General features: G+C 52.1%; 1 protein-coding gene across 1 annotated transcript in view; it reads left to right on the forward strand.

Moving 5' to 3' along the window:
- The first annotated feature begins 6,445 nt into the window (after positions 1–6,445).
- Positions 6,446–14,823, forward strand: part of LOC138480665 (GLIPR1-like protein 1) — a 599,613-nt gene continuing 591,235 nt past the window's right edge. Inside the window, exon 1 of the mRNA XM_069612338.1 lies at positions 6,446–6,740. Within this exon, the coding sequence (XP_069468439.1) occupies positions 6,507–6,740 (234 nt within the window). The 5' untranslated portion in view covers positions 6,446–6,506. The remainder of the gene's footprint in view (positions 6,741–14,823) is intronic.

Raw genomic sequence — 14,823 nt, forward strand, 5'->3', positions numbered from 1 at the left:
AAAGGGAGTAATGGGCATTGGGCGATAGTTAGCTGGAAAAGAAGGATCAGCTGTGGGTTTCTTGAGAAGAGGATGCACAAAGGAGTGCTTCAGAGGGGAGGGGAAGGATCCTGAGGCAAAGGAGTGGTTGCAAAGATCAGCAAGGGCTGGAGCGAGGGCGTCAATGTGGTCTATGGTGGTTTTACAGGAACGGGTATGAACCTGTTTTGACAAGGCTTTCATAGATCGGAAGCAATGGTCAGGGTGGACAAAGGAGAGATGACCAATTGCATATTAGGCTCTCAAAGGCAGAATTGGGCTGAGTGGGTAGGATGGAAGAAGGAATCCACTCGGGGAAGATAAGGCATCCCCAATGCCAGCACGGTGGGGTCGAGGCTTTGAGGTGATCTTAAAGCTATCAGGTAATAGTGAGTAAAAGGAAATAACTGAGCTGGCATTGAACCAAGTTTTAGTGAGCGCGAATATGTCCTGGTCAGTGTCTTCAAGGAGAAGGCAGATGTCAGCAGAGTGTTTGATGGCCGAGCGTGCGTAGAGGGATGCCAGGTGGAGACTATCTCTGTCTTTGAAGGTTTGAGGGGGAATGTAGGGGCGTGGGGCATCAGTCAGAAGTGGGGGAACAGGAGGTGTACAAGGGGGAGAGGCAGGGGAAGGAAGTTGGTGAGAGATGGCCGAATCCGGTCAAAGAGAAGGAGAATGGCCTGAGGGCCTTGAACCGGGATCATGCCAGTGAGGTAGACATTAATGCACACAAACACTGAATCAGTAAAAGGATTATTATATTGCACCAGGTCACAAAGCATAGGTCTCCTGCAGCTTTATACCAACTGATTCATTCCGAAAGTGATAAAGGCCCAAACGTCCCGAATCAATCATGCTGGCAGCAAGCTCAGATGCAAAAAAGGCATTTGCTAATTTTCCAAATCGTATTAACTGCAACAGCAAAGTTACTTACCTTGTTGTGGCTTCTCGTTGTGTCTTCTTGATGTTGATCGAAGTCAGTGGCACTGACTGCAGCAGGTAAGGCAGACCCATAGCTCTGAACGTTTTGTCACCCCATGGCGGATGAAAACACCCAATTTCCTTTTGGCTGGTGAAAGCCTATTCATTTATATTGACGGTTAAGGAGCTTGGCAGGTGAGAGAGCTGCTTCAGGGTGGGTGACACCCACCAAAAGCGTGTTGAGTTGAAGAGGTATGGCAGACCAGACCAAAACAGCACATTCCTTTATCAGGGCTGGCCTGGCTACCTGGGGCTGCACCTTCCTCCCCTGGCCCCTCCTAAGGGTGGCCCCGGTTGAGCCCCATGTTTTGAAGACTGCAGGGGCCCGACCCTGGCCACTTAAAGCCCTGAAGGCAGCTATCGGGGAGAGGAGAAACTGCTCATATATAATGATACTATTTGAGCAGGTTCTTCTCTCCCTGCTCCCCATGTGGGAACCCAGCAACGGGAGACTGCTGCCTCTGGTTGGACATGTTTCCATTTCCCGCCTGGCAACCTGTCAGTTCTAGCAGCTAGTGCGAGAGCTAATAGGAAGGCTCGCTCAACCAATGGGAGGCAGTGCCCTGTCTCTTCCATGGCGGCCCCCAGGCGAGAGCCAATAGGAAGTCTCGCTCAACCAATGGGAGGCAGTGCCCTGTCTCTTCCATGGCGGCCCCTGGGCGAGAGCCAATAGGAAGGCTCTAGCAGCACACTGCTCTTCTCTCTGCCTCTCACCCCGCAAAGCCTTCCCACTCAGTTCAGCCACTCCCAGCGCAGACATCCGAACACTCATCAACTCTCTCTCCTCGACATGCCTCTCACACGCAAGCAGAAAATGTCCCACAGTCTCAGGCACCCCACACACCACACAGTCCCTCGACTCACGCTTCCCCACTCGAAACATTCAGCCCCACATGCCCTATCCTCAACCGGTTCAGCATCACCTCCTCCCTCCTCCTCCATTCCAGTTTCCCTGCATCCACCTTCGCAGACACTTTCTCACGAACACCAAACATCCACCTGCCCTTCACCCCACTCTCCCAACTCTCCTGCCACTCATCCATAACCCGCTCCACCACCACAGCCTTCACCTCATCCACACTCAAAGGTATCCTCACATCAACCGTTCCTTTCCTCATACCCGCACCCGCCGCCAAATCCACCAACTCATTACCCAAAATGCCACTGTGACTGGGAAATCACGCCAACTCCAGATCCATCCCCCCACGCGCACACCGATCAATCTTCCTACTGATATCCAAAATCACATCCTTCCTATCACCATCCCCTGCCACAATCGCCTGCAACCCACTCAATGAATCCGAAAACACCACCACCTTCTCAAACCCCAACTCGCACACCCCATCAATCGCCAGTGCAATCGCCACCAACTCAGCCGTAAAAATCGACACGTCATTCGTCAGTCGCCCCACTTTATACTCCCAATGCTTTCCAGATAATACGCCATACCCACTCTCCCAGACACAGGATCCTTCGAAACCATCCGTGAACACCTTGCATCCTTCCTTCCCTGCCACATACGCCTGACCCAAAGCCTTGATCTCACCCTGCAAATCCTGCTTCTTTGACACCACACTCGCCAACTCCAAACACACCTTTGGAGACCCCATCATCCACATCGGCCATCTCACCAAATCCGTACCCGTCACAGCCAACAACTCGCCCACACCCCACTGCACCCCATTCTCCCACATGTGAAACCCCAAATTGCCCCCCTTCCTCCTCCACCGGTCCCTATAATAGTCAAACTTCCAATTATACAGCAAACATTCACGCACCGGGTGAGCCTCTCTCTTCGCACTGCACTTCACCCACCACCTCATATTCAATGCATCCCTCCTCAACCCCAATGGCATCTCCCCCACAAGTACCTGCACCGCATTCACTGGAGAGGACCTCATCACACCCGAACACCCCCTCAATGCCCTCGCCTGCACCGTATCCAACCGCAGCTTCTGACTCGCCATGAAACCCACTGCCACCTGACATCCAAAATCCATCACACTCAAAATCAACCCCTTATACAACATTCGTAAACACTTCTGCTGTGCACCCCACTCTTTCCCAGTCACCCCCCGCAACAAATTCAACCTACGTTTACACTTATCCACCATACCATCCACCTGCAAATTCCAGTTCAACTTCCTATCCAAAATCACCCCCAAGTACCGAAACTCTTCTACGATCTTCACCCTCACACCTTTCAAAACCAAGTCAAAATCCTGCTGCACTCTTCTCCTCGAGAAAACCATACTCACACTTTTATCCACAGACACCGAAAAGCCCCATTTCCCACACCACTCCTCCATACGCACTATCGCAGCTTGCAGCCGACTCTGCACCAACAACAAACTCCGCCCTCTTACCCATAGCACACCATCATCTGCGAAGAAATCCACCTGACACCCGATACCCGCCATTGCCCGAATCAACCCATCCACCATCACATTAAACAACATCGCACTAATCAACTTCCCTGCGTCGTCCCATTCTCCATCTTCCAAACTTCAGACAGCACCCCCCTCACTCTCACCTGAAAGGTCCTATCTGCCAAAAACGCCCTAATCCACCGAAACATCCTCCCCTTCACACCCATCTCCAAAAGTCTCACCAACAACCCACTCCTCCACTCCATATCATACGCCTTCTCCAAATCCAAAAAGAATGCCACCACCAGCTCCCCATCACACAACGCCTCCTCCACACCAGTCACCAACCTCACTAACGGATCTGCCACCGACCGATTCCTCCTGAACCGACTCTGAAAATCACTCAAACACCCATTCGACTCCAAGTAAAACCCCAATCGCTCAACCACCATCCGTTCCATAACCTCACACAGCACAACAGTCAGCGCAATCGGCCTATATGACTTACACTCCGTAGGGACATTGCCACCGTTCAAAATCGCCACCACAATCGCTCTTTTCCACAACCTCGGCAAAACTCCACTCTTCCAGATCTCATTGAACAGAGCCAACACCTCCAACTTACATTCCACTGGCAACTTTTCCAAAAATACATACATGATCCCATCCACCCCTGGACTAGACCACTTCCCCTTCCGAATCTCCCCATCCAACTCCACCATAGAAAACGGAACCTCATACTGCTCTCCCCAAGGCCCAACATCCGCCAACAACTCCCGCATCTCCTCCTCAACCACACCCATACCTAGCCTCACTGCCAAGTTCCCTGAACTGTGCACTCAAAACTAGTTTGCGCGAACCTGTGCCTGGCACTTGTGTTAGTCACAGCCCATGAAACGTACAGTGTTCCATCATTAACACCCTTTTGTGTCTACTCCCTGTTGTGTCTTTTACAGCGTAGGGCTGGGGGTAACATGCACAACAGGAGTGGAGACAAAAGGGTGTTCATGTTTGACCCATTAACTCGTGCTTCACAAGAGCTATGCAGAAACTCAACCTGTCCTCCAAGTGAAAGAATTACCACCCCCTGCTGCCGCATTCTCACCAATTCTCTGGCTTTGCCACCAAATTCAGCTGCATATTGCAAGCAGGAACGAAGAAAAAAAGAGAAAGAATGAATACCAATGACAATGTCCAATTTGTATATACATTTAACATGCGTTTGCTCGTTTCAAATCATTCCCAGTTTTCGGCAGCGAATTGAAAAGATGAGTGATGCCAGAACCACAGCATTTTGTCTATTCGAGAAGCCGAGGATAATAGGTCTGGCTCTAATTTTAGAGAAAACGCATTAAGGGAGCTTGTGTCACACGTATGTGCGCCTGCGAGGCGGCACGCCTCCTCGAGCAGCCTCAAGTTCCGGGAAGTGAGCACAGGAATCCGGACAGTCCCGGGTCTACACGTGGGCTCCCAGTGCAGCCAGAAGAACCCGCCCTTCCTTCTGCTCAGGGCCGGACCTCTGGCACATCCAGTAGCTGCGTATAAGCCTGGAACGCACCAGGTAATAAAGCAGGCAGTGGCACAGAGAGAGATAAGAGGATGTTCCCAAGATCACACAGTGCTGGCGCTGCAGGGAGGCAGGGTTGCTCGCCTGCTTTCAAATTGCACATCTTCTGTAACATTTAGCATATTTGGAGTCCGAAAAAGCAGTGGACCACCCCTGTTCATTTTGACATGCTCTTCTTTAGGCCACGCCTTCGAGTGTTAGACCACGCCCACAAATGAGGACCCCACCTCAATTTCTTACCCCACTTAAAGCACTGCTGAACACACACAGCAACAAAAAAACGTTGGTCACTCCCGTGCAACCCTCTGCATCCCACATGCGCCTCACCCTTCACTGAAACTGCACTGATCCTGCAACTGGACCTCTCTAAACGGCCTCGGCCCTGGGCCCAGCCACTCTCCACTTGCACTGATGCCCTGGAACCCCTCTGCACTGCGGGACTGTCTCTGTATCCCTACAGCCCCCCCCTTCCCCAGCACTTGCTCTGCACTTACCTTGCACTTGCCACTAGCTGGCCCTTTTTTATTTATTACTTACGCCACTTACTTGTACTGCACTTCCCCCCCTCCCCTTCCCCTTGCACTTTTCCCCCTCCCCCACCCCTGCACTTGCGTGATCTGAATGACACCTGGCCTAGTAGGATCGTTTGTTTTGTCTCCCCTTGTTCCTCCCCTCCCTGCCTCGTCGCGCCTTGAAACACCTGTGTATAGGCGCGTTACAAATACCATATCATATCATATCATATCATATCATACCCTTCTTCCTCGAAGTGCTCCTTCCTCCTCCTCGGCTCCTCCTCCCGTGACCACCTGCCCTCGCACCGGAAGTGCACCTGCGCATGCGCTAAGTTCAGACATGTATCAGCAAGGTATGCGTAATGCGCAGGCGCCGAGGCACCCGCACATGGTTCTCTTCCATGCCGGTCCCAGGCGAGAGCCAATAGGAAGGCTCGCTCAACCAATGGGAGGCGGTGCCCTGTCACTTCCACGGCGGCTCCCGGTGAGAGAGAGCCAATAGGAAGGCTCGCTTTACCTATGGTAGACGTTGTCCTGTCACTTCCATGGCGGCTCCCGGTGAGAGAGAGCCAATAGGAAGGCACGCTTTACCTATGGTAGGCGTTGTCCTGCACTTCCATGGCGGCTCCCGGCGAGAAAGAGCCAATAGGAAGGCTCGCTTTACCTATGGGAGGCGTTGTCCTGTCACTTCCATGGCGTCTCCCGGTGAGAGAGAGCCAATAGGAAGGCTCGCTTACTAATTTCTGTTTTTATTCGGGCTCCTTGTGCAAGAGCCAATAGGATGGCTCGCTTAACCAATGGGAGGCGGTGTCTTGCGACTTCCATGCCGCGTACCAGAGCAGAGCCAATAGGAAGGCTCGCTTTACCTATGGTAGGCGTTGTCCTGTCACTTCCACGGCGGCTCCCGGTGAGAGAGAGCCAATAGGCAGGCTCGCTCGACCAATGGGAGGAGGTGTCCTTCCATGGCGGCTCCCGGTGAGCCAATAGGAAGGCTTGTTGAACCCGTGCCGCCCCGAGTGCGCAGTTGAGGGCTGATTAGTGTCGGCGGCCGTCGCGATGCTCTCGGCGCCGGTGACCGTTCTTCGCGCTCCGCTGCAGCTGCAGCGGCCCTTCTGCCCCGCGGGGATAGACCCGAGGGGGCATTTGCTGTGGGCGCTCCTTCTGAGCTTTCCCGCCTTTTCCACGAGCCAACCGTTGAACACCGACCCCGCGTTTATAAAGCAGATACTGGACGAGCATAACAAGTACCGCGCGGAGGTCAGCCCCACGGCGGCGGACATGCTGTACATGGTAAGGGCGCCTCTCCCGGCGGCTCCCCTTCCTTCCCGGGGCAGCACGCCCCCCGTAGACTTCAGTGGGCTCGCCCAGCATGACGGGCACCACTGACTTCAATGGGCTCGCCCAGCCCCTGGCCATGTGCACCACTGACTTCAATGGGCTCGCACAGCATGACTGGGGCACCATTGACTTCAATGGGATCACCCACCCCCTGGACATGTGCACCACTGCCTCCATAGACCCCATTGGGCTCGCCCAACATAACATAGGCACCACTGACTTCAATGGGCTCGCCCAGCTCCTGGCCATGTGCACCATTGACTTCAATGGGATCACCCAGCATGACCTGGGCACCAGTGACTTCAATGGGCTCGCCCAGCATGACCGGGGCACCAGTGACTTCAATGGGCTCGCCCAGCCCCTGGCCATGTGCACCACTGACTTCAATGGGCTCGCACAGCATGACTGGGGCACCATTGACTTCAATGGGATCACCCGGCATGACCTGGGCACCAGTGACTTCAATGGGCTCGCCCAGCATGACCTGGGCACCAGTGACTTCAATGGGATCACCCACCCCCTGGACATGTGCACCACTGCCTCCATAGACCCCATTGGGCTCGCCCAACATAACATAGGCACCACTGACTTCAATGGGCTCGCCCAGCCCCTGGCCATGTGCACCACTGACTTCAATGGGCTCGCACAGCATGACCGGGGCACCATTGACTTCAATGGGATCACCCACCCCTGGCCATGTGCACCACTGACTTCAGTGGGCTCGCACAGCATGACCTGGGCACCAGTGACTTCAATGGGATCACCCACCCCCTGGACATGTGCACCACTGCCTCCATAGACCCCATTGGGCTCGCCCAACATAACATAGGCACCACTGACTTCAATGGGCTCGCACAGCATGTCCTGGGTACCATTGACTTCAATGGGCTCACCCAGCCCCTGGCCATGTGCACCACTGACTTCAATGGGCTCGCCCAGCCCCTGGCCATGTGCACCATTGACTTCAATGGGAGCACCCAGCATGACCGGGGCACCAGTGACTTCAATGGGCTCCCCAGCATGACCGGGGCACCAGTGACTTCAATGGGCTCGCCCAGCATGACCGAGGCACCATTGACTTCAATGGGATCACCCACCCCCTGGCCATGTGCACCATTGACTTCAATGGGATCACCCACCCCTGGACATGTGCACCACTGCCTCCATAGACCCCATTGGGCTCGCCCAACACAACATAGGCACCACTGACTTAAATGGGCTCGCCCAGCATGACATGGGCACCAGTGACTTCAATGGGATCACCCACCCCCCCCCCTGTCCATGTGCACCACTGCCTCCATAGACCCCATTGGGCTTGCCCAACATAACCTAGGCACCATTGACTTCAATGGGCTCGCCCATCATGACCTGGGCACCAGTGACTTCAATGGGATCACCCACCCCCTGGACATGTGTACCCCCAGTGCACCACTGCCTCCATAGACCCCATTGGGCTCGCCCAACATAACCTGGGTACCATTGACTTAAATGGGCTCGCCCAGCATGACATGGGCACCAGTGACTTCAATGGGATCACCCCCCCCTGTCCATGTGCACCACTGCCTCCATAGACCCCATTGGGCTTGCCCAACATAACCTAGGCACCATTGACTTCAATGGGCTCGCCCAGCATGACCTGGGCACCAGTGACTTCAATGGACTCGCCCAGCATGACCTGGGCACCGTTGACTTCAATGGGATCACCCCCCCCTGTCCATGGGCACCACTGCCTCCATAGACCCCATTGGGCTCGCCCAACATAACCTAGGCACCATTGACTTGTACATGTGCACCCCACTGTCACCATATACTTTATTCTGGTAGTCCTGTTGTGGATAAGTTGCAGAGGGTGTAGAGTAAAGGCAGGCAGATTTAGATAGGCTGTTACAGTAGTCCCATAGACTTCAGTGGGATCACCCACCCCTGGACACGTGTACCCCCCACACCAATGCCTCCATAGACTTCAATGGGAGCACTCACCCTGGGCATGTGTACCCCAGCACACCACTGCCTCCATAGACTTCAGTGGGATCACCCGCCCTGGACCCCAGTGCACCACTGCCTCTATAGAGTTCAGTAGGATCACCTACACTGGATCCCAGGGCACCACTGCCTCTATGGACTTAAATGGGATCACCCACCCTGGGCGTGTGGACCATGGGGAGCCACTGCCCCCATAGACCAGTGGGATCACCCACACTGGGCGTGTGGACCATGGGGCACCACTGCCCCATAGACTTCAATGGGATCATCCACACTAGACCCCAGGGTACCACTACCCCATAGACTTCAATGGGATCACACACCCTGGACATGTGTACCCCAGCACACCACTGCCTTCATAGACTTCAGTGGGATCACCCACACTGGACCCCAGGATGCCACTGTCCCATAGACTTCAGTGGGATTGCCCAACAAACTGGGTACCATTGACTTCAGTGGGATCACCCACACTGGGCATGTGGACCACGGGGCGCCACTGCCCCATAGACTTCAATGGGATCACCCACACTAGACCCCAGGGTACCACTACCCCATAGACTTCAGTGGGATCCCCCACCCTGGACACATGTACCCCCAGCACACCACTGCCTACATAGACTACAGTGTGGCACAATGGGGTATTATATACTTCGATGGGATCACCCACACTGGACCCCAGGGCGTCACTGCCTCATAGACTTCAGTGGAATCACCCACACTGGACCCCAGGGCACAACTGCCCCATATACTTCAATGGATCACCCACCCTGGGCACGTGTACCCCCAGCACATCACTGCCTCCATATACTTCAATGGGATCACCCACCCTGGACACATGCACCACTGCCTCCATAGACTTCAGTGGGATCACCCACACATAACCTGGGCACCATATACTTCAAAGGGATTTCCCACGCTAGACATGTGGACCCAGGGTGCCACTGCCCCAATAGACTTCAATTGGATCACCACACTGGGCATGTGGACCCAGGGGTGCCACTGCCCCATAGACTTCAGTGGGATCACCCACACTGGACCCCAGGCCACCACTTCCCCATAGACTTCAATGGATGACCTGCCCTGGACACACGTACCCCCAGCACATCACTGCCTCATATACTTCAATGGGATCACCCACCCTGGACACATGCACCACTGCCTCCATAGACTTCAGTGGGATCACCCACACAACCTGTGCACCATTGATTTCAATGGGATCACCCACCCTGGACATGTGTACTCCCAGCACACCCCTGCCTTTATAGACTTCAGTGGGCGCACCCAACATAAACTGAGGACCTTTGACTTAAGTGGGATCACCCACCCTGGCCATGTGTACCTCAGCACACCACTGCTTCCATCGACTTCAATGGTACAACTCACCCTGGCCACATGTACCCCAGCACACCGCTGCATCCATAGACTTCAATGGGATCATCCACCCTGGACATGTGTACCCCCAGCACACCACTGCCTCCATAGTGGACTCACCAGATGAGCAAGCTTTCAACATACCCTGGATACCATTGACTTTTTTGGGATCCCCCACCTTGGACATCGCCCTCAGCACACCACTGCCTCCATAGACTTCATTGAGCTTACCCACCTGAGCAAGCTTCAAACATCATAAAAAAATTAGAAACCATTGATCACCCACACTGGACAGTGTACCCTCCAGCACACCAGTGCCCTCCATAGACTTCAGCGGGCTCACCCACACAAGCAAGCGTTCAACATTATAAAATAAACTGGATCCCATTGAGTATAATGGGATTCATCCACCTTGGGCATATGTTTGACCCTAGCACACCACTGCCTCCATAGACTTCATTGAGCTCACCCACCTGAGCAAGCTCTGAACATTACAAAATAAACGGGACAACGTTGACTTTAATGGCTCACCCACTTTTGACATGTGTTTACCCCATGCACACTTCTGCCCTCCATAGACTTCAGTGGGCTTACCCACCAGAGAAAGCTTTGAACAACATTCATAAATACATTAGAAACCTTTCAATTGGATCAGCTGCCTTGGCCACATGTTTACCCTTTCAGCACACCACTGACTTCTATAGTCTACAATGGAAGCTTTAACCAACATTCAAAATTAGTTCCAATTGACTTAAATGCAGTCACCCACCAACTGATTTCAGCTGCCTTGAAGAGCTGATGGACAGACCTCTCAACTAACATGCTTTTGTTGGGTGCCAACCGCCATCGGATTGCAAACCCCCAACCTGTCCATATAATTTAATGGGCTGACACACACCAAAATGCATATTTTCACCCATACTGGGCACAGAGAAGGTTTGGAGTTATGCAGTAGGTTGTGAGCTGTGTACTCGGCACTACCAAGCAAGACTACAGTGAGGGACAGAACTATGGGTAAATCTGTTTTGGGGTGGTCTGGTTGTCTCCATGTCAAAAAAAATTATAGATTTTGAATAACTATTAACTAGTGACTGTGCTCTGGGTAACCTTCCAAACCACAGTTGTCCCATTAGGAGTTCTCCAGTAAAATGTGATACACTAAACTACACCCTCTCTGCATGAGAATACAACCCCTCTCCCTAGCCCAGGCATCCTCAGTGGGATCCTAGTTGATCTTGCCAGGTGACCCCTATCTGTCTATTTTTCCTTGGTCTATTGGTGGTATCCCTAAGTCACTGTCTGATTCTCCCTAGGGGTCTAACTTTCCCCGTGTAGTGTTCTGGGGACAGTGCCTACTTCCACCTTGTGTTAATCTCTCTTCAGGCCTGCACAGTTTCACCTGGCCCTTTACTGCACTGGATCCCAAGATGTTCTCCCACTGCACTACTTTCCCTCCCATGTTTCACCCCGCTTTCCTACCTCCACTCTTTGATTTTACTGCTCCTCATGCTTCCTTATTTCTCCACTTCGTACTGTCTGTGCCTTCTACCTCCGATCTTATCTTTTCCTTCCTCCTATGCTATTTTCTTGCCTCATACCACCTCTCTGATTTTACCACCACTCCATGTCCTACTACTACTTCTGCTCCCACCCTATTGTTAGTACCACTACTGACACTACCACTTCTCTAGCCCATCTCTCTATCATCTTTTCATGGTCGCTACCATCAATACTACTACCTCTCTCTGTAACTGCTACTCCCACTACCTCTACTAACTACTACCACCTGTGCTTCTATTCCATCAGTAATGCCTTCACTCGAAAGACACCCACCCCCCCAATATCCTCTGCACTCACCTCCTCTGGTCTCTGGATGGCCCCCACCACCTACTCTCCTCACCCAACTTACCCCCACCGCACACTTCCCAAGCTCCTCAAATAACCCACCTCCTCCAAATATTGGCCATCTTACCCTGGCCAATCACTTACCTGTCTTCCAGGTGATGTAGAAGGGGAGGATAGCTCTGTGGCAACGCAGGGTTCTCCGAAGCAAGACCACGCTGAGCAAACAGGTTTCGAAACCCTCACTCACGCTTGAAAGAAAAATAACAGAGTGTGTTATAAATGAAACTAGCGCCTAGGTACCTATGGGTTATGTGTGCTATAAATAAATGCAAAATAAAAAGTTGTGACGGAAAGGGCTGGGGAAGCTTCATAAGGGCTTGTAAACCCTGCCCCTTCTCTATGTGAGCCTGCTGTGCATTCCTGTTCATTGGGCATGCCGCTGCCAGCGTCCTATGTACCCTTGAAGCGCTTGGCCGGCTTGCATGGTATTGATTCCCTGTAACAAGGGGGTTGTCCTCCCCTCTGTGAGTCTAAGGGGTGTACGCAACTAGTTAGGAGTACACTGATTTATTTTGACCCTAATGGGAGCACATGTCATTCTGGGCAACCATTAAGCAAACTAACATGATAGCTGGTACTAAACACATAACTCAAACAGTATATGGAACGAATTTTTAATTTTTCATTTAGCTTGTTATTGTAAGCTGTTTATTTTCTTTTTTTATGCAGTAGTTCAAAGGTTACTTTTCATAATTACTTTGCATTACAAACCATAGTATCATAAAATCATGTACATAGTTAGATATTCACTGGAGAGTAATATTTGTGACGTGGGATGTGGGTTAGTAATTTGTGCGCGTGAACACTATCTAGAAAATACAATGTCCCATGTCATAGGAAAAGAAGGGCACACTAAGAAAGTGTGAGTAAAAGAAACAATACGTCTTGGTCTCTTCTGCCCGGCTGAAATCTGACCTTATATTAGGTCTGGCCGTGGAGGCTAGGTGTTGTTGTGCCCCCTCCATGTTGAACATGGATGGGCCTTGTATGATGTCATTGATCTCAGTTTCAGAGAAGCTGAAGGTCTGTTCCATGGTAGTCAGAATGGAACAGTGAGTAAGAGAAGGGAGCACGAGGAGTGGAAGGCTGGAATACCTAAATGGGAACCTAAAAGGTAGGAGATGTGCTGGCCCAATATGAATGGGGGGGCCCGTATGGGGGACCTTTACTCAAAGAGGTAATTTAAAGGGACTTGATTCCCTGCTTGGGCTCCAGTGTTACCAGTTCCCCACGTCGCCAGAGACGCTGGCCTTCACTCTCCCTATGGTTCCTGTGTCCTGCTGCGGCTCGGCAGCCTCCACCTCTAGTTGTGCCACTAGCAGTCTTTTTTTCCCCGGCGAAAAGCAGAGCCGGCAACTAAGAGAAGGAGGCTTTGGGAGTGGGTGCAGCACTAACGCACCTTGAAAAGGAGTTGGGCTACAGGCTCCCTCCCATGACGAGGCCTGATCTCTGGCCTTGTCATAACACACTCTTAGTTTGCTTAGCCTCTTTTCCCAAATAAGTTTAACATGTTTTCTTTTCAATAACAGCGAGGAGGAGAGAATTTAGAATATCAATGTTTTCAGCCCTACAGATAAGGGCTGTATCAGCCTCTTTGACTCCCTAAAAATAGGCACATCTCCCAAAAAATGAAAATGGGGAGTAAAAATACCCCCAACAAAAAATTAACAAACAGACATGTAGAACTCTGTGCCCCTGCTTTCACCCACACATCTTCATGGTTATTTTTGGACCAGTAGTGCAGGTAGTATGATATGATATGGCATTTATAACGTGCCTATACACAAGTGTTTAAAGGCGCGGCGAGGCAAAGGAGGGGAAACGGTGGGAAGACAGACAACAATCCTACTAGGCCAGGTGGCATTCAGATCACGCTAGTGCAAGGGTAGGGAGAAAGGGAAAAGTGCCTGTGGGAAGGGAGAGGGAAAAGTGCAGTACATGGGAAAGAAGAATAAATAAGATAAATAAAAGCGGCCAGAAGGTGGCAAGTGCAAGGTAATAGCAGACATAAGTGCTGGTAGGGGGGACTGTAGGGATACAGAAAACAGTCCCTAGGTGCGGGGGTTGCCAGGGAGGCAGGGCAGGTGTGCAAAAGGCAGGGCCTGGCCCCAAGATCAGAAAGCATGGCCAGGTAACCAGTGCATTTTTAGCCAGGAATTTCAACGGGAGAGAGGCAGAGAAAGCAGAAGCAAAGAGGAAGGTTTTGAGGTGTTTCTGGAACTGGAGATGGTTCTCAAGTTTCAGGAAGGCTGTTCCAGAGGGAGGCTCCAGCCGAAGAGCGAAATCTACCACCAACTCGTTGCTAGGAGAAACGACTGACCCTGAGGGAGTTAGAGGCAGTTGAGCGAAGAGCCCGAGAAGGAAGGTATTTGGGAAGAGAGAGTTGAAGGTATTTTGGCCCCAGGCCCCAGAAGGCCTTGTGGACAATGCAGAGGGTTTTGAACTTAATCCTTGCAGCCACTGGGAGCCAGTGCAGAGATTTCAGTCCTGGAGAGATACGGTCCCTGGGCTTGAGGCAAAGGACAAGTCTTGCAGTCCTGTTTTGGATAAGTTGCAGAGAGTAGAGGTAGGCAGATTTAGATAGAGGCTGTTGCAGTAGTCCAGCTTAGAGAGAACCAGAGCTCTGGAGACAGTGAGCTTCTGGGGGAAGGAGAGGAAAGGAAGAATACCTCTGAGGAGGTGCAGCTGGTAGTGTGACTTCCTAGAGACGTCAGAGATGTGAGGAAAGGAGGAGTGTGTGGAGTCAAAGATGACCCCGATGTTTTTAGCCTTGCAG

Source organism: Ambystoma mexicanum, chromosome 5p (genome assembly GCF_040938575.1).
Source record: "Ambystoma mexicanum isolate Mex_15411 chromosome 5p, UKY_AmexF1_1, whole genome shotgun sequence".
NCBI classification, from domain to species: Eukaryota; Metazoa; Chordata; class Amphibia; order Caudata; family Ambystomatidae; genus Ambystoma; species Ambystoma mexicanum.